Genomic DNA, 26,376 nt, shown 5'->3' on the forward strand with positions numbered 1-26,376 from the left:
GCTACATCTGGGTCCTTTCAGCAAAATCTTGCTAGTGTATGCAATGGTGTCAGCGTTTGGAGGCTGATTATGGGATGGATCCCTGGATATAGCAGTCTCTAGATGGTCCATCCTTTTGTCTCAGCTCCAAACTTTGTCTCTGTAACTCCTTCCATGGGTGATTGTTTCCAATTCTAAGAAGGGATTTGAATACGTGCAAACTATCTATTCATCTGTCTTCAAATGTTGACAACACTAGTTTCGCTTTCAAAGTATTTTTTGTTAGAGTTTGCTAATACAGGACAGATAATATATACTAAATAAATATTACTTATATTGTTAGAATAATTAAACGTTAGTGTACAATTTTATTGCCACCTACTTTATATGAAGATTTATAATCAATTAATTGAGATAAGATAAAAAATAAATTGAGGGACCACAAGCTCCTGCTTTTCTAAATAACATGACAAAATTTCACTTCCTCTAGAGTAGCAGAGGTATGAATCTAGAACTACTGTTAATTATAAATTATGCACACAGTATATTTGTGCTAAATGTGGTATCATTTTTAGCTCTATCATATTTTAAAATGATGGAGCTGTTTATAAATTATTTGTAAAATAATACTGGCTTTCCTTAGATATAAATCAGTAGAGGCTGAAATGATGGCTCAATGTTAGTACTTAAAACACTGGCATCTCTAGCATAGGACTTGGGTTAAGTTCCGTGCAACCATATCCAGTGGTTTAACAACCACCTGTAATTCCTTTTGCATAAGTTTAGACACTGTCTTCTGATTTTATAGGCATCCTCTTGCTTGCTTGCATGCTTGCTTTCATATCATATACATAAATAAACTCAGGCAAACAAACACACAAATAAACCTTTAAAAAAGATCAGTAATGAAATCATTGACTCTAGACAATGGCCCCTTTTGATTCCTGTTAGTAATATAATCTTGGTAGTTAGTTTATTTTAGCTTTATTTTGTTTAAACTTTATTTTAAAACATCTACTCTTACTGTTATTTTCTATTGTTATCACAGCCTAATTCAATCTTCTTATTTACCAATTAGAATCTCAGCTGAATGTGTGTGCAAGTGAACATGACATTTCTCTAGAGAAGTAATGTAACCAACACTAAGTCATAAACATTTCTCACATGTTATTTCATTGCAAGTGAAGGTGAAATTCTTCACTTCTGTTATAATTAACAAACCATTTGTGGATTTGAAATTTCAGCTACTGTGGCTTAAGAATGCATTTGTAACATCTCCTTCCTAATGAAACCTAATGTTGCCTCCCTCAGACTACCATAACAAAATACTAATCTACATGGATCATAATCTCTAGAATTATATTTCTCTAATTTCTGAGGGATAGAGTGTCCAAGAATGAGGCAGTTGGAAGATTCTGTGTTTGGTGAAAGCCTACTCAATTTTTCATAGTCATTTGAAATATGATCTTGTTTGGTGAAAGACCACTAATCTCATTCATGTGGGCTCCACCCTCATGGTCAACTCAACTCTCCAATCCTTGAGAATGGAAACTTAAGATTTATAGTACACAAACATTTTACCAAAGCAACCACTGAAGAGCAAACACAATCATTACAATATTTAAACGTCTCAAGAAATCTTTCCACAATGATGGCATGGAAATCAGAAATTTAGAGGCATTATGTCCCCGAAGGAGATGTTTACATTCCAGGCCTTTTTAAATGAATATTTTAAGTTGAGGAAATCAAAGCAGCTAGCTGCACAGCTTTAAAATTTAACAAAAGCATTCTTCAGCGATCTTGCCATGCTAATCCACTGTCTGATTGAAAATGGTCACTGGCGGAGTGTTCTTTAAGGTTTAAGTTAAGAAAAATCCCAAACACAAGCATTTTAGGAGACAGGTTGTCTGTATGAGTCTCTAGTTGAAAACTTGGGATGACCTGGATTTAAGCTGTGGATAACTAAGTTTAAGAAATCCAGTAGAAATATAAGCTTTCTCAAATAGCACTAGTAATGAAAATTCTATTTATGGGCTAAAAGTATTGAATTGAAGCATAGTTCCCACTGGCATGTGGAAAGCTTTAATTTAACTTGCAATTCAGGTTAAACTAGGCCAGATGGTTAACAAATGCATTCTCTATCTTTGGATAAAATTAATAGGCTGCTCACTCTGAAAAAGCATAACTATGTGAGAGAATGGAACGGGAAGGCTTCGTTTCTGGCACTGCTTATTTAAGAAGCACAAACAGAGAGTGAAGAAAAAGAAGGGAGAAAGGAAAGGCTTGCTTTTATATCTGTGGTACTTTCAAACTCTTAGAACTTACATTATAAGCAAATGGTTTATAAAATAGGAATATAGAAAGAAAAGGCTTTAACGATGCTCATTGTGAACGACAAGGTGAAATGTGTCCTTATCTAGGATACATGAAAACATTGGAAGACAAAATCATTTTGGGCTGGTTTTCTTTACTATTAAGATTTGCATTGAAGATTGAATTCTTTATAAAGTGGAAAGAAGCAGGGAGAGGTTTTTAACTGAGAGAGGAATACAAATAGAATATTCATCAGTGTAGATAGAGTGAAAAGTAACCGCACGGATAGCTTGACTCCTTATAAATCTAGTTTAACTTTAATCTCCATTATGTGGACCAGTCAAATTTCTCTGTAGCCCCAAGATATTCACAGGGAGTTTAATTTTTTAATTTGAAGATTTTAAATTAACTTCACTGTTTGTGAAACCATTGTCGTGTGATATTTTTGTTGTGTATATTTTATTGTCTTTGAACCTAAAGACATTTAGGATTCTTATTTTGTGTTTTAAGGTGTTAGATTTTGCCTTATTGACCCATATGCCAAATATATCATTCATATCATTTTATTGGTAGTGAAATAATTTAGCTGATAAAGGCATTTGCAATGAAGCCTGATGACCGGGGTTCAATCCCCAGCGACCACGTGGTGAGAGAAAACCTTCCTTCCAATCTATATACCTTCTTCCACACACATATGATGGCCAGCACCCTAACACACCTATACACACAACTTTGTGCATAAAATGAAAGGTAAGAATGAAATAAAATATTAGAGAAATCTAATTTGAACGTAATAACAGAGCCGCCAGTCTACATGGCAAGGCTAGTATCATCAACATAATCAAACCAGGTAGAATCTAAAGGAATGGCTGAACCTACAGAAGGAGGGAAGAATCATCTGTGCTTGTAATTGAAAGGGTGGCAACTGAAAAGGATTAGAGGGTGGATCACAATTAATTAGCCTCCACTGGAACTTCAAGTCAAGGAAAATTGGCAGGTAATAATTTAGTATAAATTATCTGTCTAAACGTGAGTACCATTCTGAACAGGTAATTAGCATTGTTAGAAGCTTCCAGCTGAGGCATTAACTCAGATGACATATGGAAGCCACCTGTCATAGTGCCTGGTACATAGTAATTACTCAATTAATGATTATTATTAATATTACTTTTATTTCCCAGCTTTTTAAACACAGTTTCTTTTCTTTGATAAGCAGTGTTGAATTACTTTTCTATCTATAACAATAGTCTCTTGACATTGAGAAAGACTTTTAAAAAGGATCTATCTCCAGAGTAAAGAATGCCTTCACTTGAATCTGTATACTTGTCAGCAAGGCTTGAACATGACCAAGTAGAATCAGGGTTATTGCTTGTTCATTAAGTGGTGAGAGGCAGGAAATGTACTTTGAGGGGTAGACATAGACTGCTGCAACCATTTCATTCATTCGAAATATACTCAGTTAATAGAAAATTTATAAATTAATAAGTTTCAAATGTTTTATCATACAGCTCATTAAACGCACACACATACACATACACACACATAATTACACACACACACACAAACCTAATACAAAGTTGTTATTTTTGACATGAGAAATGTAATATTCAGTTATTTAATTGTATATGAATAGCTCAAATACATGGCTAACTATGCATTAGACTGAATTTAAAACACACAAGTATTTGATATTTCACAATAGGACTATACATAATTGTTCACCCCCATTCAGTGAACCCAGTGAATCACAAAACCACTTGCTTTTCAATATACCACAAATGTGGCTCAATGTAATACAAATGTTCCACTCTACATCATATAAATAACACATAACTGTACTATGATCACTGTTATTTGAGTGGGGAGGTATATTTTTGAAAAAATACCATACTAAAACTTTAAATATCACTGTTAATATGTTTTCAGTTTTCATAGTTCTGGTTTTGGTGTTGACATTTTCATTTTGCTGTAAAAAATTTATTAATATTCTTGAAAATTTATAAGATAAACTGGAAACTTCATCAAAACTACTTTTTCAATAATTAGTATTTTGAATTTCCTCTCTGATTCTATATCGTGTAATATCCCTGTTATGCAGAAGGACCATGATGTCTGAAATAATCCAAACATTTACATACTAGCTACTGCATACTTGGCCAAATGCTTTGTTATAATGAATATTTGAAAAATAAATAATTTTTATTGTTGAGTAGTTGGCTGCCAAGATTATAAAATACCCAGAATATAAATATGCACAAAGAATTTATAATATCATATAATTAAACCACACTGATTTTAAAGAACTCTTAGAGTCTATTAGGAGTAGCATTAAAAATACCCCAAATGGGCCAAAGACATAAAGGGAATGTGCTAACAAACTCACATGTTAAAAGAGAATTTGGATTTTTTTGTTCTTTTAAAGATTTGTTGGTTTGTTTATTTACATGCTTGTTGTATGTTGGTCTGTAAATTGTGTGAAGAATTTTTATATTTTTCTTGTGTGTTAGCGTTGATTTACATGAAAGACTAGTCTATTGTTTACTAGACACTTAAAGTTCCATCTCCTTGGATTGAAACATGAATTTTCAACTTTAGTGGAAGGAGATAGTCTCTTCAAAAGTGCTCCTAAAAGCAATCCCGATCTCAAGGGGAATTCTCATGGGCATGCCCTAGTTCCCATATTCAGTATACCAGCCTATGATGGTAATATCTGAATGGTATTCTCTCTACTGAATTTATACATATAGATGCCTATTCAGTTTGGATCTAATGAATACAGAAGAGGACTATGATATAAGTTAGTTGAAGTTGAATGATGGGCCTCCCACATATCGGGAAAGTACCTATCTATAGATTTATTTTATTTTTTGACATTTTTTGAGGCAAAGCCTATGTAAGAATTTGAGGCTATCTTAAACTCAGATTGTATCGCAAGTAGCTTTAAACTCCTAACTCACCTACATGAGTCTCCTGAATAACTGAGATCTAGGCATGTGCCATCATGCTCAGCTAGGGCTGAGTTACTTAAAGAACATAATCAATGGTTGAAAAGTTAAAATAACAAAGGAACTAATATTCCCTGGAGATGTGAAATTCAAAACCCTGATTGTTTTATCCTCAGAATTTAAAGTTATTAAGAAATAATGTCTTCTAATCCAGATGTAATGACCTAGACCTTACCTTCCAGATCCTAGGAGGCATAGCCAGGAAGAACTCTGTGAGTTTACACAAGGTCCAGGCCAGCCAGGAAGAACCTGACTCAAAAATACAAAACAACATTAATAACAAAGCATAAACTATGCTATTAGTCATAAAATCTTTTCCAGTTTTTGGTATTCGGAGATATTTATTTCCCCAAATACAAGTAAAAGAAAAAAATTTTTTTTGTATTTTCTTTTTTAACCAGAAAATTTTCTATCTCTACCCAGTCTCATACCTTATTTCTTGCTTTTGCCAGTTTGTTTCATATAATTTTGGTCCGGTAGGACAGTTAGTTCTGAAAACACATTTTCTGATGCATAGTTTTGCACTAGGGCTCCACTGCTTGCCTTTGACGTCATTCCTGCTTAATTTTATAGACTTCCATTTCTGTGCAAATGTAACATCTATATTAGAAGCACCATTCTGAGACACATTTAAGGATTCCTTGCCGTTGGTGTTTTAACTGAAGTAGCACATGGTTAAAATGGAAGGAAATTTTAACTGTTTGCTCTTCTAGGAGGTCTACTTTAAAAGGATAAGTTTTTGAAAGAGGCTAAATTAAGACTTCTTAGGAAATACCCATACATAAGAACAGGATAAACGTAGGCAGAGAAACAAGGTAGAAGAGCAGAATCAATACAGAATTAAGCAAAAGTCTACATCTGCTTTAGTTTACTAAATGAGGTCTGGAGAAAATGAAGTCACACCCAGTGCCATCCTGCAGCCTCAGACTCCAGATTAAGAACTCTTCTTGAGGACATGGATATATCTAGATTCTTCCAGCTTTCTGTACAGTTATAGTTGGCTAAAGCATTTTTTTCAGCAGTTGACAAGAAAGTGCTATAGCTGTATAGGCTGTTGTGATGCAGAGTATCTGTGGAGCATAAACACTAGAAAGAATGAACAGCTGTGGAGCACTGACTGACAGCTAATACTTTTTGCTATACTACACAAAACTGGAAAGCTATATCTATACAGTACACTTCTTTTCTACCATCAAAGTACACTTATCAGTGAAAATCGAATGCAATCACTGAGTTCTTTGTCTTTGGAAACTCAGGATAGGTGGGATTGATTGAGCTTACTATGTTTGATACCACACAGTAGGACCACTGGAAATAGGGACCCAATTTTTGAGACTATACATGTGTAGGTTGCAATGTGATATTCTTTTAATATAAATATTTCCTTGTAATCAATAATATGGGTTATATGTATATGATCAGTGTGTAAAGTAGAAGTCAGTAGACAGGAACATAAATGATATTTGTTCCACAACCACCCAAAGAAATATTACTATGCTTAGATAGACAATCTCCTTCTTTCAGCAGTTAATTATCACATATAGTTTGAAATGTTTCAGATATGAGAAATAGCTTTAGATTTAAATAGATTTTCCTGCAGAACTTCATTTTCATTCATTAAGAGCTTGAGAAAATCAGTGATTAAGACAAACAGTTACCTGAGAGTAATGGTTGTATGAAATAAGCCAATTTACTAAAATGTCAATCTAAAGATGTAGAAAGTGACATTTCAAAGGGATAGAAACTCAAATTGGTATATTTTGTGCTGAATAAAGTCAAATTATTACTGGAAACTGTATATTAATTTTGTGGAAAAGTGTCAAATCAAGCATTGAGTTGGGGAATGTTTTCTGACTACTACATGGAAGTCTACAATAGTTTACCATGTAGTTTGTCTTTGATATATGTAACTGTATATCACACTGTTTAGCCAATAATAATTCCTAAGACTTCTGCAGGTCAGTGGCTATTTTCAAAAGTTCTCTGGAACTGTCACTCATTTTCTTCACTTGTCTGCTGCTCACACTCTACAGATCCTTTTCTGTCAGCTATCCTGATAATGATTGGATGGTTCTCCAACATCAGCCTTACATCTTTGACATGACTGATAAATGGGCTTTGCAAAAGGACTTAATGATATCATTGTCCATATAAATTTAAAATACAACTAGAGTAGAGATATCTAGGTCATCTGAAAAATCTATATGGGAATGAGCAATAGCTTAAAGATGGAGAAAGGATGCTGGCATCGACACCAGGAATTTCATTTTATAGACCATGAGTGTTAGTGAATCTTCTTGTGCCTTTTCCTGGAGCTGTATTTTCTTCTGCATATGATGATATGGCCTCCTCTACCAGGGAATTCCAACTCATTGATAATTGTTTGTAATGTACTTTCATGTATGTTTCCTTATTTTAAGTATATCCTTGTTAGACTAAAATATTAAATTCCTATAAGTAGAAAACTCTATTTATAAATATTTTTAACAAGACATAACTACAATGTAAATCCATTATAAGTTACAATCTTTAGAGGACATGGAGCCTTGGGTTCCAAATTTATTCAGATTTGTTTTAGGTTACCTTATATCTTTAATAATCAAACTCACCCATCAGCATATTTTAGTGTAAAATGCTAATTTACCAATAGATTAAAACATTATTTTAAATTAGAATCTCTAAATATATGTAGAATCGGCCTTAGTCTTCAATGTTATGTTTTCAAAGGAATTGTACATGATCAACACATTACCATTAATCAAATCATATTATTGTCTCTGCATCCTATTACCTTTCTTTCAGTTATTACAATTTGCAAATGTATTTATTTTACACTCTGCTTATGTTTCTCTGTTAATCTATAAGCAATATGAGGATAGATAGTATGTGTATTCTATTACTAATATGGTCTCTAAGCATAGCACAATGCCTTATCAATAGAAAGCAAGTAAGCAGATCTTAAATAGATGGCTGAATGAGTGAGTGGTGAATGATTGTGTGATCTGAAACTAATCACACTATAATAGATTGGATTGTTTTCCTGAGAGTTACTTCCAAGGTTTTATTTATTTATTTATTTTTATTTATTTATTTTTTATTTTATCCTGATGTCATAACAAAAACCATTGTCTATTCTAATGAAGTGTAACTGTTTAGTCCAGTCCCTGATATTAGTTGGAAAAGGTTGGATGGAAGCCCGATGCCAGGGAAAATCAAGTACAGCAAATCCCAAGCTATCCTTGAAATCCCCAAGTTCCAACAAGAGGATGAAGGCTTCTATGAATGCATCGCAGGTAACCTTCGAGGAAGAAACCTTGCAAAGGGTCAACTAATTTTCTATGGTGAGTAAATAGAATTACAGAACGTGTGTGAGTTCTTACTGTGCCTGAAAGCAAATAGGAGAAGACATTAACATACTATGGACATGTATCATGAGAGAAATTGGGAAGGCCCATTTCCAGTTGCATGCTTAGTTTAGTAATTAATAGGTAAAAATGATGTTCTTTAAAATATAACTTTTAAAGTTGGTATCTTAGTAGACAAAAGTGCTTACAAGTATTAAGAACTGAATTCAAATCACTATTAACCATATATCAAGAAGGATATACCATAGTCTCTCTGAGGAGAGTTTCCCAGGCTACTCAATAGGCAAACCCCAAGTTCAGAGAGAATTGCTGTCTCAGAACCTAAGGTAGAACAAGCACGCTCTCAACATCTATCTCTGCACTCCACATGTGTATGTATGCACATGCACACACATCTGTACACACTCATGAAGATAAGACATGGCATTACTTATTATACTTAACTGGAGGATGGTAGTCGTTTCACATTAACAACACTAAAGTTTATCATACAAGGTATTCATTATACATTATTCATTATACATTCAAATCCTTTCCTAGAGAATATCAGGAGTAGCCTATGACAATCTTAATTAGTATTCTGAATGGGCTTTACAAACAAAATGGAAAAGTAAATGAAAAAATTGACTGAATGGTGGTTTGAATTATTTACTTCCATTTATTACTACTCTTTCATCCATATGTAGGTGATAGGAAAATCAGTTCTTTACCTCATAATACACCTTTACCATAGCTTCTAGAATATCATTTGAACTAGATAACTTTGTGGTATGATGAATGTATACATTACCCAAATATTATCCACAGGTCTTGTTTCTTCCAGACCAAAATAAGAACATCCTTAAATATTTCTATTATTATTTTTATATGAAAGTATGTTTTTCTGTGCAGCACCCTCATGCAAGCTGCCTGTGCATGGTGTCTAGAATACCAGCAAAGGGTGTCATACAGGTGTGGTGACTCAATCATTGCTCTTCTGTAAGAGCAGCAAATGCTCTGATATGCTGAGCCATCTTTACAGCACCACAATTTCTTTTTAAAAATATATTAAATCTATAAAATATATAAAGGAAATATTAAAATATTTGGAGATTCTAAGACATAAAACTTCTAGAAACTGTATTGTTTGTAGCCAAAATATTTTTTCTATATATCCTTATTCTATCACTGATAAAATTCACAAAAATAATGTTTGAATAATTTGAAAGTTTATTATAATTTTTCCACAAGAGTAATGACTGGATATCCTGTGAGGAGAACATATGTACCTTTGGACATATTACTTTCCATTTTACTTAGAATTTCCAATTTTTACCTGAAGTGAAAGTTACTTCCTGTAAATAGACTATAATTTCCCTTTTATTGTTCATCTAAAATTTTACTGATGCTTGCCAAGGAAAGCAATTTGTTCTTTTTTTCAATAGTATCACTTCTTAAAGGACAGAGATTCTTTGTCACTTGGTATCTTTGGCAATGTGTTTGTAAGAAACAACTGAAAGTTTTGCTATACTAAAAATATTACAAGTGTTGGCTCAGTTATATTAAAAATATTTCTTTTTTCATATAGTAGAAAAAGCAGTTACTAAGTGATGGATCAGAATACAATTATCTAAAACTATGTAGTTATCAAGAGTTAGGTTACATGAATTTTTAATATGAATTCATAATTTCTAGGATAATAATAGGCATAAGTAATTTTCAGTGATGTTATTGTTTCGAGATTTTAGATAAGTTGAGCAAGATCTCATAGGTACTGGTAGTCAAATTCAAGGTCAAAACCTTTAAGAATAATCTAAATGTGGACTCTTTCTACTATACCATAGTTTTTGAACACAAGGTCCCAAGTTCATCTCAGTAGAGCTAGTCAGCTGTTCAATGGTTATGAACGATCCTTTTGGAATGAAAAGGAGAAAAAAATTCAACCCTGATGGATTAGATAATCACTATCCATCATAGTCATGTATTAGTTTACATGTCACAAAATGGAGAGTTGTCTTATGTCACAGTCAAATAATACCTACAGGAAATCAAGACTTTCTTTTATTTTTTTTTTTACTGCTAAGCTTAAGTTACAACTCAGGAATGGTGACATTGCCCATCCTTCTATATTTCGTGGTTTAAATTAACCTTTAAAGTATCACTATACTTACAGAAATTATAATGTTCTTATAGGCATTTATTAGGGCTCTACAGGTAGCAGTAGGAGAAAAATATCTAACACTCAAATTCACATGGTAAATCTAAATATCTAAATCATTTCTTTCCTGTATATCTTAAATACACAAATATTTAAGACTTTTCTCATTAGAATGATAAGAATACAGTTAATATACACATTAAGTAAATAAATATTTCTTAATGTTGAAATTATTACATTAAAAATAACATATATGTATTTACTATGTATGTATATTGCTCCAGGTAAAGTTTAGATTTAAGAACATGTATTGCTAGCTGGGAATGGTGGCAAACGCACTTAATCCCATCACTTGGGAGGCAGAAACAGGTGGATTTCTGAGTTCGAGGCCAGCCTGGTCTATAAAGTGAGTTTTAGGACAGAGAAACCCTGTCTCGAAAAACCAAAAAAAAAAAAAAAAAAACAAAAAACAACAACAACAACAACAAAAAGAACATGTATTACTGTTGCAGAAGATATTGTTTCATATTCCAGAAGCTGTTTCTGTCATGTCGCAACAGTAAACCTGCAGCTGCAGCTCCACGTGGATTTGACTCCTCTGACTTCTTCAGGACATGCACATTCCCACATACAGACATACAAATAGACACATAAGCATGCACAAACACCCACATGTACACACATATGCAAATGCACACATATATATATACATACATAAAAATATAATTTAAGATAAAAATAAACCTTTTAAACCTATATCAAACCTTTTAATCTATCAAGTCTTTTTCTCAGGTCAAACATGTATTGTGACAGTTTTTAATAAACATTTACAAATTATTTTATTAGTAGCACATAGGAAGAAGACTGAATTTTGTCAGTGCCTGGAGTTCTCATAAACCTTGGTATGATTTCTTTCTCAAGGCCTCAGAAGGGATGTTCTAAAATTGGAAATCGAGCTGATTTCCACCGGAGATAATCATAGGCTAAGTCTCACCACCCAGGGCTAACATGATTCCTTCTATTTGGTGACCAGCTCCCTACAGAGCCATAATGGGGGCATGTATCACAGTAACAAAGTCTGGAAATCAGACACACAGGTTTTGTAGTACATAGTATTTCAACTCCACAGAACCCATTTCCTTCTCTGTTTGGTGTAGTGAGTGCAGCATAACATGTCACAGGCCTAGGCTGAAATAGTCTGACATCAGGTACATGCTAAGTCTTGTTTCATAGTCAGTTTTATTTGTATTCCTTCTTCAACAACCTATTCAATATCATTGCACCTTTTGACAGGATGTGCAAGAACCAAGGGATACTACATGCTTCCCTATATCTCTTAGCTTTCCCTAGGTATATAGCTCATGGAGATTCATTAGAAGTTTATTTAAAACAAGATACCCTTTGTTGTTGACAGTCAATACCTCCACTTTAATTGACAGTATTTCTGTCTCACCTGAAAAGTCTTATCCTGAATGTTCTCATTCATACTAGTACTCACCAGACATACTCACCATAACTTGGCTTCTGACTTCTTAAAATACCATCTTGAAGTGGTTTTTTGAATGACTGTAAAAATCTAGAGTCATAAGAACCTGTAGCAGCAAAAGTTACAGGCATTTGTGAGGCCATTATGTGGGTGCTGTGATCCTAAATAAATTAAGTGCAATCGTGTAAAATATCTAGCTAGGCCTATCCAGAGATTCCAAGGAAAGATAGGTACTCTGCCTTCTACAAGTATACAAGGACAGAACTAAATAAAGGAGAGATGAGATCAGTAACTGTGTGCCGATTCTAAGTGCCTGTAATGGAAAGGATATTTATGTAACCCATTTAACTCTTTTCCTGAATGACTGTAAAGTAACTAATTCTAAAAACACTAGTTGCTTTATGTTTGCAAATAGGAAGAAATTTCTTACATCAGAGAATTAATTCCATTCGTCGGTTTAAAGTTAAATATTTCACTCTCCTACAACTCCCAAAAACTGCATTCCTTCTCAAGGACCAACAGAATATTGGACTATCAAATAATGAGTGGAGATTCCCATTTATGTATGTCAAGATATTGGGCTTAATTATTTCTAATTTAAATACATTTACTTTTTGTAGGCTTTAAACATGTATATTTAAAGAAAAGTTTCCCTCAAAGGGTTAGGACTTAGTTTCTTCTTCTCAATTGACATATGTACTGTTTTTTAGCATGGCAATATTCTTTAGCTGTCTTCTGTATTTTGACCTTTACTCAGAATTTACAAGTTGTTGCACAGGTGCAGCCAAATGACAGACAGCAACCTTTAGCTTGAGCCAAATATGGGTTGATAATTGTGATGGTTGCCCCTACTAGGCTTCTGCATCCCCCTCCCCTCATACCTCAAATAATATAACGGAAGTTCACCTGGGCTCAGTTAATCTCCTAATCACTAAGAATTTGGAACACACGGTATTACCTTGATTGATTTGCCAACATGATATCCTTGATCTGTTTTTTTTTTCCAAATAGCTCCCCCAGAATGGGAACAGAAAATCCAAAACACATACCTTTCTATCTATGACAGCTTGTTTTGGGAATGCAAAGCTAGTGGAAATCCAAATCCTTCGTACACGTGGCTAAAGAATGGTCAACGTCTCAACACAGAAGTAAGGAACTAGATGTTAGAAACTCCTTGTTCATAAAAGTTACTCTCAATATTAGCTCATGTCTATGGAGCATTCAGTGTGCTCCAGGAAAGGAAATTTCATTTTTTTTTTTTATCCTTAAAGAAACTAGAAGGAAGAAAAGTGAGCTGGGATAGAAAACTTAGACATAGTCACACTAGCAGTGATGAATCCACCCACATTTAGATGTGGTCATTGGCACATGTTCGGGCAGCGTTAACTGGATTCAGTGGGAAAAGGAAAGAAAGGAGAGTGAGAGAGCAAGTGTGAGAGCAGGCCAGCAGGAAAAAGAGAGAGAGGGAGAGAGAGAGAGAGAGAGAGAGAGAGAGAGAGAGAGAGAGAGAGAGAGAGAGAGAAGACATGAAGGTGGGAGGGCATGATGGTATTGTGATGGCTATACAGGGAGATGGCATGAGGAACTAGAAACTAGAGGTGGGTCCAATAGAGACACTGTAGAAACTTTAAAGTCCTCAAGGAGAACAATAAAATATTCTAAACAGCAATACATTAAAAAGATTGTTTCATCATCAAAGCTAAATTTGATGTGTTCTACTGTGAGTCAGGTTTCACGCTCTGCTTCTTTCTGAACATTGCTTTGTCTTCAAGATAGTGTAGGAGAGAGAGATAGTTACCATTCCTTCAAGTGGATGAGAGAATGTGTTCAGAGAGGCTAAGACATTTGTCCAACGGAATGCAGCACCAACTAAAGGTAAAATTAGTTTTCAGAACGGAACCTGTGGGTAGGAACCACCTGAGAAGCATTTAGAGGAATGAAAACGTTTCCCAAGGTTACAGAACAGTGAGTAGAAGATGGAGCTTACTAACCTGTCTACTAGGAATGCAGAATCTGCATTCACAGCACTGTACTGCTAAAGGAAATACAATAACTCGGTAAGAAAATTATTTAAGAACTTATTGTAAGAAAGTCCCTGCTTGATAAGAAAGGATATGAGGCTTAATACACACGTCCAATGCAAACAGGTTTCCTCTTATGTCTATCTCATGGGAAATTTTTCCCCTAGAAAATTCTCCAGATAATGCTGCCTTTTATTGGTTACATGTAGCCATAGACAGAGTCATAAAAAATCTTTTATTTGGAAGCTAAAAACAATGTATTGTGTGTGTGTGTGTGTGTGTGTGTGTGTGTGTTTGTTTTTGGGGAGCTTTCTTCCAGGATGCCTTTTGAGTGTGTTCTCTTTATCTTTGTTTCCTTTAAACCACTTATACTTAGAGATTGGTAGTAGATACATCAAAATGTTAATTTAGGGTAAATTCATAATATTAACTACTTTACTATGTGCACTCCAAATTGTATTTTGTTTCCTGAAATGGGTTTTTGTAACAGATGTTAGCTGCTGAGGCAGGCTGTCTTAGAGGTTACCAAACTGAAGGCTGCTGCTTCTCTAACTTAGAATTCAAGCAACACATTGTGAATTGGTCATATTCCAGAATGGTGGAATATGCTACTTTATTTTGAATATCATACAACAGACAATTCCATATATTCCTTAAAAAGAAGGGCAATTTATACGGATATAAGTTAACATCGATACTTCTGGCCAAAAACTTGTTCCAATATATATGTCACATATGCACATATGTATATATTCAGGTTCTTGAGTTAAAGGGCCAAAACATTTTAGTTCTTGGTGATAGGCGCAAATGTTGTTTATTAACATACTTTGTGCAAAAGAATTACATTAACAGTGAAACACCTTTTATATTAATATAACACCTTTTGCGTGGCTATTCCTTTATTAGGAAAGAATTCAGATTGAAAATGGGACTCTTATCATCACCATGCTGAACATTTCAGACTCTGGGATCTACCAGTGTGCTGCAGAAAACAAATATCAGACAATTTATGCAAATGCAGAATTGAGAGTTTTAGGTGAGTCATTCATTTATAACCAAAAAAGTTTTGAAATGTCACTTTTACAAGATCTGAACCTGATATTTTCCTGTGAACTAGAAATTACTTTCCTTTAAAACAATGAGAAATATTTCATTTAGCATTCTACATTAAACATTTTAGCCATAGATGTTTTAATTATTCCTCTGACTTGGCAATTCATTAATATCCATTAGATATTTCCAATTCAAAAGAGATTTACCCAGCTAACTAGATTCTAGTGGGTGGTCTTGGAGTACAAACCAAATAGAACTCAATAAAAATGTTTTTAGCTACAAATATAAGCATAAGAACTAATTCCAACCTCACAGGGATAAGAATGTCAAAGGACAGCTTATAGAGATTTAAGACATGGTGACCTACTTTATCTTCTCTAAGATGTGCACTGGATGTCAAGTAGGACATTGTAGCTAGGCATTTACACTGAAAAGCTTTCCTGAAAGATGTGTAGATGTGTATGTTCAATATGGCCTATTGTAGCTGTGGATGTCAAGTACATATTCAAGGCAGGAGTAAAGTGAGATGATATCCTGCCACACCTGTCTCTGTGATTAAAAAAGAATAATTTCTTAAGCTTCCAAAGCAAACTCCCTTCATTAACTTACTAGAATTCTTGTCACATTGCCATGAAAACAGTGAGAAGAGCTTGGAACAAGGAAAACTGTCTTATGGTAGAAAGTTTGGAACAGAGAGAAACTGGCACCTCATGAAATTCAAGCAAAGGTGTCTCCTTCAATAAATGAGTCTGGCATCTTTACCTATGAGTTGATTGTTGATAGGAAGAATGGTAGGAAAGATGACAAGGATAGAGAACAAATATAGGCTTTTGAATGTCAGGCATTTAACTGCTACCACCCCACTGAACATTTATTAGATACCAGGATCCAAGTATTAAAAAAAAATACTCAAATGAGAGTGATCCTTACTTTTGCTCAACTTCACTTTAACTGAGAAAATAGCTAAACGTAAAAGGTGGCTATTCATATGGTCAAAGACTGACCGGTTGATATCCAAACACAAGGCAAGCCAAATAGAACCTTAATTGAGGACACTCTTTTCAATCTGGGATCACAAAAGAAAGTTGCACAGGTCAAATGAAGGCAGAGAAGCAATTCCTGAAAAACCAAGAAGCCAGACAGCCTAACCTACATGAAAACTAAGTTCACTCAAACCTTAGAAATTGAAATGAGTTGTACACCTTTGAGGACCATGGAGGGTATAGGTGCTTCCCTGGCTCTTTGTTTGTGCTTGCTTCGGTATTGTACATCCAACTTGGTAGGAACATAACCACGTCTGACAAATGGAAAGGTTTTAAATTTCAGTTACATGATCTACTTCTGTAGACGACACATATCATTTCCTCCATTGAAATTTCTAGAATTTGTGCAGAGTGACAAAGAACTTGTGGTTTGCTTTACTGATGTAAATCATGTATATACATATGTATTTATCTATGTATATGTATATATTGTGTGAATGTATGTGTTTTGTGTACGTGTGTTTGTGTATATGTGTGTTTGTGTGTGTGTGTGTGTGTATTTAAACTGGCCTTAAAACAACTTGAACATATTGGAACTAATTCTTAACACAAATGTTAAGTTTTAGTCAATATATTGGTTTAAACTTAATTTACTCCTCATTAATTGAGTGATTTAACAATTCAATTTTTGATTTTGGTTTTAGCCTCAGCTCCAGATTTCTCCAAAAATCCCATTAAAAAAATTTCAGTTGTTCAAGTTGGTGGTGATATTTCTATTGAATGCAAACCAAATGCTTTCCCCAAAGCATCGATTTCCTGGAAAAGAGGAACAGAGAACCTGAAACAAAGTAAAAGGTAAACCACCTTATTTTATATACACATTTTAAAAATATATATATAATCTGCCATCTCCTAAACCCAGCTTCTTTCTTCAGTAATAAACTTCCTGTGGGGTACTCCCAAGGTGCCAAAACTTTTCACACCCTACATACACACAAGGAACTTTAAAGTAAAAGCCTGTTTGTATAATTTGCTTGCAACATTTTTATTGCACACACTTATAATAGAGGTATATTTTTAAACCCCTTTAAGACCTTTCTCTATATTCAGTTTGAAGGCTTTTTCCTGACCCAGCCTGCTGAGAAACCACTGAGAACATTACACAAAGGCAGGAGACACTCAGATGCACACACCTGGTACTGTGGTTTTTAAATAGTCACACAGGTGTTCACCCCATGACAAAATGAATTCACCACATGAAAAAAAAATGTGGAGAGGTTCCTGTAGGGAAGCAAGTGAGGTTTCTGTGCAGAATGGATGTAGTTGAGAAATCTGAAGTCAGCACTTGAATGTTTTCTAGGACGCAGCAACAGGACAGAAGAGTTATTGTTTTGTCTACATATAATACACTATAATACAAATAACACACATTACATTGTTCTATATAGTCTTATGTTTTCTTGTGTATAGAAAGGACAGCTTGGCCACAGCTGGCAGCTCTATTTGAATGATCCCTAAGTATGATCGAGTTTTGCTCTTGTGAATGAACCATTATGCATATATGAGTTCATTGAGCCTTTCAACATCATATTAAGCAATGACCCTACATATAAGGGACGCATGAAGAAAGAAGTAACGTGAAGTATGAATGGCCTAAAAACAGACAAGGGGTGTATTATTGGCAAATATCACTAGCGTTATTTCGGCCAGGGATTACATAGGAGGTCACTGTAAGAATTAGAGAGTACGGTTGGCTTCTCCACTCAGGTACATATAGGGCAGAAAGGATGAGTGAAATCAAATAGTTTCCTTTGCTCTCCACAGCTGGCCATTTTTAGGAGTTTACAGTGTGTACCCTGTTAAGGAATGTCAGGTGATGGGAGAGTATCATTGCTGAGTGGTCTTAACTTAGAGCCAACTAGGCAGGGAAGGCAAAAAGTAGAGAACGAACACACGTCTGAAAAGTAGATTACTGTAGTTAAGGGAATTGTCACAGTTCAACTAAAATGGAGGAGCTTTTACCCCGATAGGTTGGCCATGGCTGGCAAACAATTGGCCATTTTACACAAATGACCAGAAAGACTGGTATATGAGCTGTCACTACACATGAAGAGTTACAACTTGATTTCAGTCATATGGAAACTAGTAAAAATGTCTGAAGCTAGGGAAACAAAATTCTGTAAGCTGGATGTGAGCACCTTGATTGGATGGAAGCAGTCCTAATATTGCTTTTGTGGCCAATGAAAAGAGAATAAAAGAGAAACAATAACAAATATCAGATATTTGCGTTGGTCTCTCTGACTTTCATGGTTCTATGTGCTGTCTAGAAACATCTCCAGATATCTGATGAAGCATTTAAATGGAAGTCTCCTAGTGCATTTTCGTTGTTGTTGTTGTTTATGCTTAGTCTTGCCTTTGTAAAAAGTTTTTGTTTTTTGTTTTAATAAGTCTGGATTAAAGTCTTTTGTTCATTTATTTATTTATTTATAATCCAGATTTTATCCCCCTCCCAGTTTACCCTCTGGCTAATCCACATTCCATACCTCCTCCACTCTGCTCTGTCTCTATGACCATGTTCCCACCTCCATGCCACTAGACCTCTAAACTCCATGGGACCTCCAGTCTCTTGAGTGTTAGGTGCATCATCTCTGACTGAACCCAGACCTTGCAGTCCTCTGCTGTATATGTACTTGGGGCCTCATATCACCTGGTGTATGATGCTTGTTTGGTAGTCCAATGTCTGCTAGATCTCTGGCTTGGGTCCAGGTTAATTGAGACTGCTGGTCCTCCTACAGCTTCTTTCAACCTTCCCTAATTCAACCACGGGGGTCAGCAGCTCTGTCCATTGGTTGGGTGCAAATATCTGCATCTGACTCTTCCAGTTGCTTGCTGGGTCTTTCAGAGGGCAGTCGTGAAAGATCTCCATTTGTGAGTACTCCATATCCTCAGTAATATTGTCAGTCCTTGGGGCTTCCCCTTGAGCTGGATCCCACTTCCTTCGGGTCTGTTGCTGGACCTTCTTTTCCTCAAGCTCCTCTCCATTTCCATCCCTGCAGTTCTTTCAGACAGGAACAATTATGGGTCAGAGTTTAACTTTGGGATAGCAACCCCATCACTCACTTGATGTCCTGTCTTTCTGCTGGAGGTAGGCTCTACATGTTCCCTCTCCCTATTGTAGGGCATTTCATCTAGGGTCCCTGCCTTTGAGTCCTGAGAGCCTCTCACCTCCCAGAACTCTAAAACATTCTGGAGCCCCCCCTCCCCCAACTTCCTACCTCCAGAGGTTGCCTGTTTCCATTCTTTCTGCTGGCCCTCAGGACTTCAGTTTTCTTTTTCCCAACCAATACCAGATCAGGTTCTCCTCTCCCCCTCACCCCTGTTCCCTTTCTATCCCAGGTTGCTCCACCCCTCTATGCTTGTGGTTGCTTTCTTCTCCCTACTAAGTGGGACTGAGACATCCTCCCTTGGCACTTGGGTACTTCAGCTTGCAGACCATTTGGAGTTCTGTGGACTGTATATTGTGTATGCTTTTCTTTCTTTCTTTCTTTCTTTCTTTCTTTCTTTCTTTCTTTCTTTCTTTCTTTCTTTCTCTTATTTTATGTATTTATTTTGCTAATATCCACTCATGAGTTAATACATACCATGCATGACCTTTTGGGTCTGAGTTACTTCACTCAGGACAATATTTTCTAGTTCCGTCCATTTGCCTGCAAAACTCAGAATGTCCTCATTCATAATAGCTGAGTAGTATTTCATTGTGTAAATGAACCACATCTGCTGTATCCATTCTTCTGTCATGAGACATCTGGGTTGTTTCCACCTTCTGTCTATCACAAATAAGTCTGCTATGAACATAGTGGAACACTTGCCCCTGTGGCTTGGTGGGGCATCTTTTGGGTGTATTCCCAAGAGTGGTATTTCTGGGTCTTCAGGTAGATCTATTTCCAACTTTCTGAGGATCCTGCAGATTGATTTCCAGAGTGGTTGTAGCAGTTTACAATCCCACCAGCAATGAAAAAGTGTTTCTCTTTCTCCACATCCTCAGTTACAGGTGTTTTCACCTGAGGTTTTTATCTTAGCCATCCTGATTGGTGTAAGGTGGAATCTCAGGGTTGTTTAGATTTGTTTTTCTCTCATTACTATAGATTTTGGACATTTTTTAGATGCTTCACAACCATTTGAGATTCCTCTGTTGTGAATTCTCATCTTAGTTCTAAACCCCATTTTTTTGATTGGGTTCTTTGAGGTTTTTTTTTTTTTTTGGTGGTTCGCTTCTTGTGTTCTATACCTGTAGAGCAGGAAGAGATGCCAGAGACCTTCCATGACCTTAAAATGCCAAAGCACCAGGTGTCAGAGAAGACAAAGCTCTCTGGAGAAACTGCAAAAGTTGGAGGTGGTGCTGAAAGAAACCCAAAGCGCATAAGGAACATTTTGTTGTTATTGTTTATCTTTCATTTGCCCAAAACAGAATCAGTCTCAGCCTTGTAGCAGTTACTAATGCTCAGAGATTCCAGCTCTCCTGACTGTAATGAAAGGAATGATTTCTGTGGCCTCTTAACCTACAAAGAGCCTTCCTAATAACATCTGCTAGTTCAATGATTTCATTACACATTTTAACAATAAAAAGCAAACAAATTAAGTTTGGGGTATGCATTCTAAAAAACAAAAACAAAACAAAAGAAAGGAAATAATTGAACCCTAGCAGGATGTAGTAATTACAGGCATCTATGTCTACCTGGTATAATGAATACTGAAATAATTTGTAAAGGGCACAGAGCTGGCTCGGTAGGACATCATATCTCTGCAGGCTTACTGCCCTGTCCCATCTATTGCCTCTGACCTCACTGGTTTCATTAAGAGTGTGACTTCATGCTGCTTATTGGAAAACAGAGTATCATGCTGCCATTTGTGTTGGCATAATGGTGTTTTATGTGGTCTTGTCATAGAGATTTTCGAATAAGTTGAAGATAAAAAAAAGTAATATAGAAAGAGAAAAGAGAAAGAGTGGGGTAAAAGAGGGAAGAGAAAGGAAAAGGTGAAGAAAATAAATTGGAAGAGAAGGGACCATTAGGATTAGTGGATTTTACTGTTTTCTCCTATAGCAAAGAATTTGAATTATAATCCTGCAATGTTTTATTATGATTGTACATTTGAGATTTTTTTTCTACAATAGGCCTCCTGATGTAAAATGAATTTTAAAAATATCATTTAAAAATTGCTTCTGATCCTCTCTCTTTTTAACACATCAAGTATAAGGTAGATCCTTCTTTGAACTAGCAGCCTCACCATGAGATGGGAGCTGAACCATTGTTGGATACAGGACAAATTCTAGCAAAATAATTGTATTTAACTTCAAAATGGCTACCATAATGGAAGATGACTTCGTGAAAAGAAAACATTAACGTTCTAAGCGTTGTCAGAGGAAAATTATTACATTAATCACAAATTAACTACTACAACTAGAACATAAAAATAAAATTATACGATTTATATGTCTTTGCCTATGTATGTATGTGTATGTGAGAGAGACAGAGGAGGGGGGAGGGAGAGAAAGGGAAAGAGATAGAGAGAAGAGAGAGATTTTCAAGGCAACTGGAAAGACATTGTCTAAGAACCAACAACAGAATACTAGACATAAGGGATGCTCACAGATAATTTTTAAATTAGATTTTTAAAATCAGGTTTAATTGTGTAAGTAGACACACTGTTGAATAGTCTGACTTAAAGAGGAATGTCAGATTTTCTAAATCATTTTCAAATTTGTACAAGCCCGCATCCTAAATTTAGACAGATAACAGAATCCTGTTGCACATTCTTAATCTCACACCAAGTTGATCATTACATTTTAACAAAAAAAGTATGAAAAAATATACTTTAGGCTTTTCCCATATATCTGATAATAAATGCCTCACTTGTACTCATAAATGAAATGAAAGAGAAGTATAAAATGTTTGATATTCCCAGTGATTTTAAATAGAAGTTTTTAGTTCTTGACCTTGAGAATAGATGTGTGAAAAACAGATTTTATTTATTTATTTATTATTTAGGCTTCTTGTATAGAACTTCCATATGGCACTGTCTTGTTTGAAATTTCATTATCCCTAACTCCTATTGCCAGTAAAGTGTAACTACCTGAAGGTGGTTGAGAGAAATTTTTAAAAGCTCATTCAAAGTAATCAAACTGTATTGCCTACTTCCAAAATGTGGTGACAATATATACGTTTGGACAATTTCTTTCCTCTTTCGTGAATCAAGAGTTTCCATCGCAGACCCTGCAGGTGAAGAAACTTAGACTTGGAACCACACTCTCTCCTTCTATATCCAGGCAGTTTTACCAGTCTGGAGAGAAAGGAGAATACTCTGAAGCATCCCTTGCTTGAAGTCATGATGACAAGTGTTTTAATCTATGAATCCATGATCTCAGACCAAGCACCATTCTTAATATAGGTAACATGTTTCTTATCAGCTTATATAGCACCACCATAGTCTTGGCTACTTGGAGATTTCTGTCTCAACTATAAGAGTTATGAAGGCAGAAAAATCTCCCTCCCTGAGAACATGGGCTACACAATGTCTGTCTCATTCTTTTTAGTGATACCACAGAATTAGTAACAATGCATAAATTGGACAGAAGTCAAGGCATTGAACTTTGACCTTCTCATCACTCTCTATGAGCCTGAAAGATGGGGGAAAACACCAGGCTAGTGTTACTTCTTTTAAGCTGTATTAATTAATTATTGATTATTATGTCCACATAAATACTGCCTGTGTGTTGATTATGTGGTCACTATCAACAAAAATGAGCTCTCCTCTAGTTAACATAGTAAGTTCTTTGTTGACTGAAGGTTCATGTATAGCTTAGTGATTTACTCAGGTGTGTAAATTCCTAAGCTAAACAGGATCATTTCTAAGAATCATCTGTCAATGCAGGTGGGAGGATTCAAAGTTTATTATCGTTAAAAGGAAAACCCGAGAAGACATTGGGCCTCCTTCGTTCCCTCAACCTGACAGTCTGAACACTCAACACAAGCTAGAACATAACACATGGAGCACATATTTTTTATTTCCGGTAATAAATGCTTCCTTTCTTTTTCTTTTACTTTTTTTTTTTTTTTTTTTTTTTTTTTTTTTTTGGGGATGCCCATTATATCACCTTTATATCAGCTACTTTTCTTTTTTTGGGGATAGGGGTAACTTTTTCCTTTATGAGTTTCACATCATGGACCCTTGTCCTGCTCATCACTCTGCCACTCATATCAATCTTTTACCCTTGTAGCCTCCCCCACAAACACACACACACACACATACACACACACGCAACAGCATGACCAATAAAGACAAAGCATCAAAAACATCTTATCATGGAAGCTATAATGTGACACAATATACTTTTTACAGTCTATCTCTCTGTCAAATCATTTTCACTTGCAAATATTCTTTGCAGTGAGCCAGTGGTTTGGTTCGAGACCTCTGACTTCTGCAACACCATCAATATTGGTTCTTCACTGGGACTCTTCCTGTTATCCCATTGTTGCCCTGTGTCATGGAGATCCTAAAGCTTTGGAACAGCAGGACATTCTCTTTCTTTCTTTCTTTCTTTCTTTCTTTCTTTCTTTCTTTCTTTCTTTCTTTCTTTCTTTTTTTGTATGTGTTTTTTTTTTGTTTGTTTGTTTGTTTGTTTGTTTTTGTTTTTCGAGACAGGGTTTCTCTGTATAGCCATGGCTGTCCTGGAGCTCACTTTGTAGACCAGGCTGGCCTCGAACTCAGAAATCCACCTGCCTCAGCCTCCCGAGTGCTGGGATTAAAGGCATGTGCCACCACGCTCGGGAGGACATGCTCTTTCATGTGCTCCAATCATTCACAGATTATACAGATTTGGAGGTGGGCCAGTTCAGAGCCCTGGATCCGGGCTGTGCCTGGGTATTACCTGAGCTCCTCAGCCTGCCAGCTCTCCATTATCTGCACAAGGGTAAAGTCTCCACCACTGCTCAGCTTACTCTACCCAATGCCACCATCAGCAGGATTCAGGGGGCAGGTTTCCCCGCTCTCATGCCCATAGGCTGACTCATCCCAACCACACCTCCATAGCCAGCTTCACTATACTGAGTATATATACTCAGTCATGGACTGAGGCCCACTCTCCCAAGTGCTGTAGCTTCTGTGGGAGCAGGGCAAGCTTCCCTGCTCATGCTTTCACACCCTTGGGATTGGCTTATCAGTGCCTTTGCCATCAATTCTAGCTCCACTGTGTTGCCTAAGTGAGGTGCAGGGCTAGCCCTTCAGAGTGCTAAAGCCATTGAATGGACAGGGCTAGTTCCCCCACTCCCATTCTCACAGTACCAGCTCTCCTGGTCACTGCAGGCTTCCAGCGCTTAGGGGTAGGGCATCCCCCTCATACCCATACCACCTCATGCCTGACTGGTCAGGGAACCTCTCTTGTGCTCTCACCCTCAGGGAATGATTCTCCTGTACACCTTCTGCCAGGACCCGCTCTACTGTACTGCCCAGTGGAGGTGCAGGACCTGCCCAACCCAGTGCTGCCATTGGTGAAAGATGGGGCCAGCTCTCCAGAGTAACATATCCAGTGAGGATCAGAGCCAGTTATGCTCAGACACTGGACATCCTTGTGGACCCTCATGGCTGTCCTGATCAGGGAAACCACCATATTCTCTAATGGTCCTCGGAGCCACTGACATCATCAACATCCCTCCATAGACTCAGACATGGTCATCAGTGGCAGCTCAGGCTGGGACCTCACCATAGACCCAAGTGTCAGATCTAGCCACTCGCCAAGTCTACTCCTTTCCACTTCTGAGTCTGCAGTTCCAATTTTCTTTGTAATGCTCAAACTGTTTGACTTCTCTATCTCTCCCATCTGACCACCACATACACATGCACTGTCAAGGCTTGCACTGCAGGCTGGCAGGCATCTGGGGAATACCTTTTGCCCAAGGTGGTGTATGCTGTAGCAGCAAGCTGGTACCTATGGCCAGTCTAGGCTGCATACTGGAGGGCAGGTCTGTTAGCGGCATGGCAGCCTGCCTCTGTCTGTCTTCCTTCTCTCATGCTGCACTGTCTAGATTTATTTTATATTTATAGATTTGGGTTTTATGATTATCAGGCATAAGACCGCTTTGGCTACCATGCTCAGCATCAAGCTAAGACGAGCATCTGCTCTGCCCCTGAGTGATACAAGAATACCACCACCACCAAGGAATCTCTTTGCCCATTGCTGGGTGGCAGGGGAGATTAATTTTCTTTTACAATGACAAAACACCATGGCCAAAAGTCACTGAGGGAATAGTATATTTGGACTTACAGTTCCAGAAGAAAATTCCAAAATGATGGGAAAGGCATGTCACCAGAAGCAGTGGTAAAAGCTGAGAGATCACATCTTCAGTCTCACTTAGGAAGCAGAGGGAGACCTGGAAATTGGTCAAGGCCATTTACTTTTAAAGGCTGCCCACGTTGACATACTTACTAGTAGGCTTCCAAGTCCTACAGTTCAACTACCTACCTCTAAACACTACTACCATGTGAAATATTTAAAGACCTGAGCCTATATTTCTCATTCACCCCCACCCTCTGCACTCTAACTGAATCTTTGAACATCAATAAAACCATAATATGCTCATTTGCTACTTCTTTCATAAATTCTACAAATATTCACTCAACACTTATTATATTTCACTTACTACACTGTATCCTGGGGCTAAAGTGGTCAAGTTGGTAGCTCCAGGTATATAACCTTCTCTTTCTCTCTCTCTCTCTCTCTCTCTCTCTCTCTCTCTCTCTAAATTGCTTCCTCTTGCAGTTATTTAGAGTCAAAAACTGTTGGTTCAGGCCTCAATTTTACTTCTCATTTAGTTGATAGCTTTTAGCAAATCCTTCCGATTTTCTGGTTCTCAGTTGAACCATTTTGGAGAAAATAGTACTTGTCTCTCCCAGAAGGGGGTCTGAGCTACAAATGGCAAAGCCTATACAGAAGGATAGGAAGTCTCCATGTGTTCTAAGACCTCGGGAAGCAGGTCTAT

At 36.5% G+C, this 26,376-nt stretch overlaps 1 protein-coding gene across 9 annotated transcripts in view; it reads left to right on the plus strand.

The window, feature by feature from the left end:
• Cntn6 (contactin 6) overlaps positions 1–26,376 on the plus strand; it is a 370,745-nt gene that overhangs the window by 266,594 nt on the left and 77,775 nt on the right. For 8 of the 9 annotated variants that reach the window (XR_003956233.1, XM_006506384.3, XM_006506382.4 and 5 more), the window contains 4 exons: positions 8,454–8,638; positions 13,297–13,433; positions 15,213–15,342; positions 17,047–17,197. The exons of the other annotated variant lie outside the window; for it this stretch is intronic. Coding sequence is in view for 7 of the 8 variants with exons in the window: in XM_006506384.3 (XP_006506447.1) it covers positions 8,454–8,638; positions 13,297–13,433; positions 15,213–15,342; positions 17,047–17,197 (603 nt within the window). In the remaining variant the exon portion in view is untranslated. The remainder of the gene's footprint in view (positions 1–8,453; positions 8,639–13,296; positions 13,434–15,212; positions 15,343–17,046; positions 17,198–26,376) is intronic. 9 annotated transcript variants of the gene reach the window in all.

Source organism: Mus musculus, chromosome 6 (assembly GCF_000001635.26).
Source record: "Mus musculus strain C57BL/6J chromosome 6, GRCm38.p6 C57BL/6J".
Classification (NCBI taxonomy): domain Eukaryota; kingdom Metazoa; phylum Chordata; class Mammalia; order Rodentia; family Muridae; genus Mus; species Mus musculus.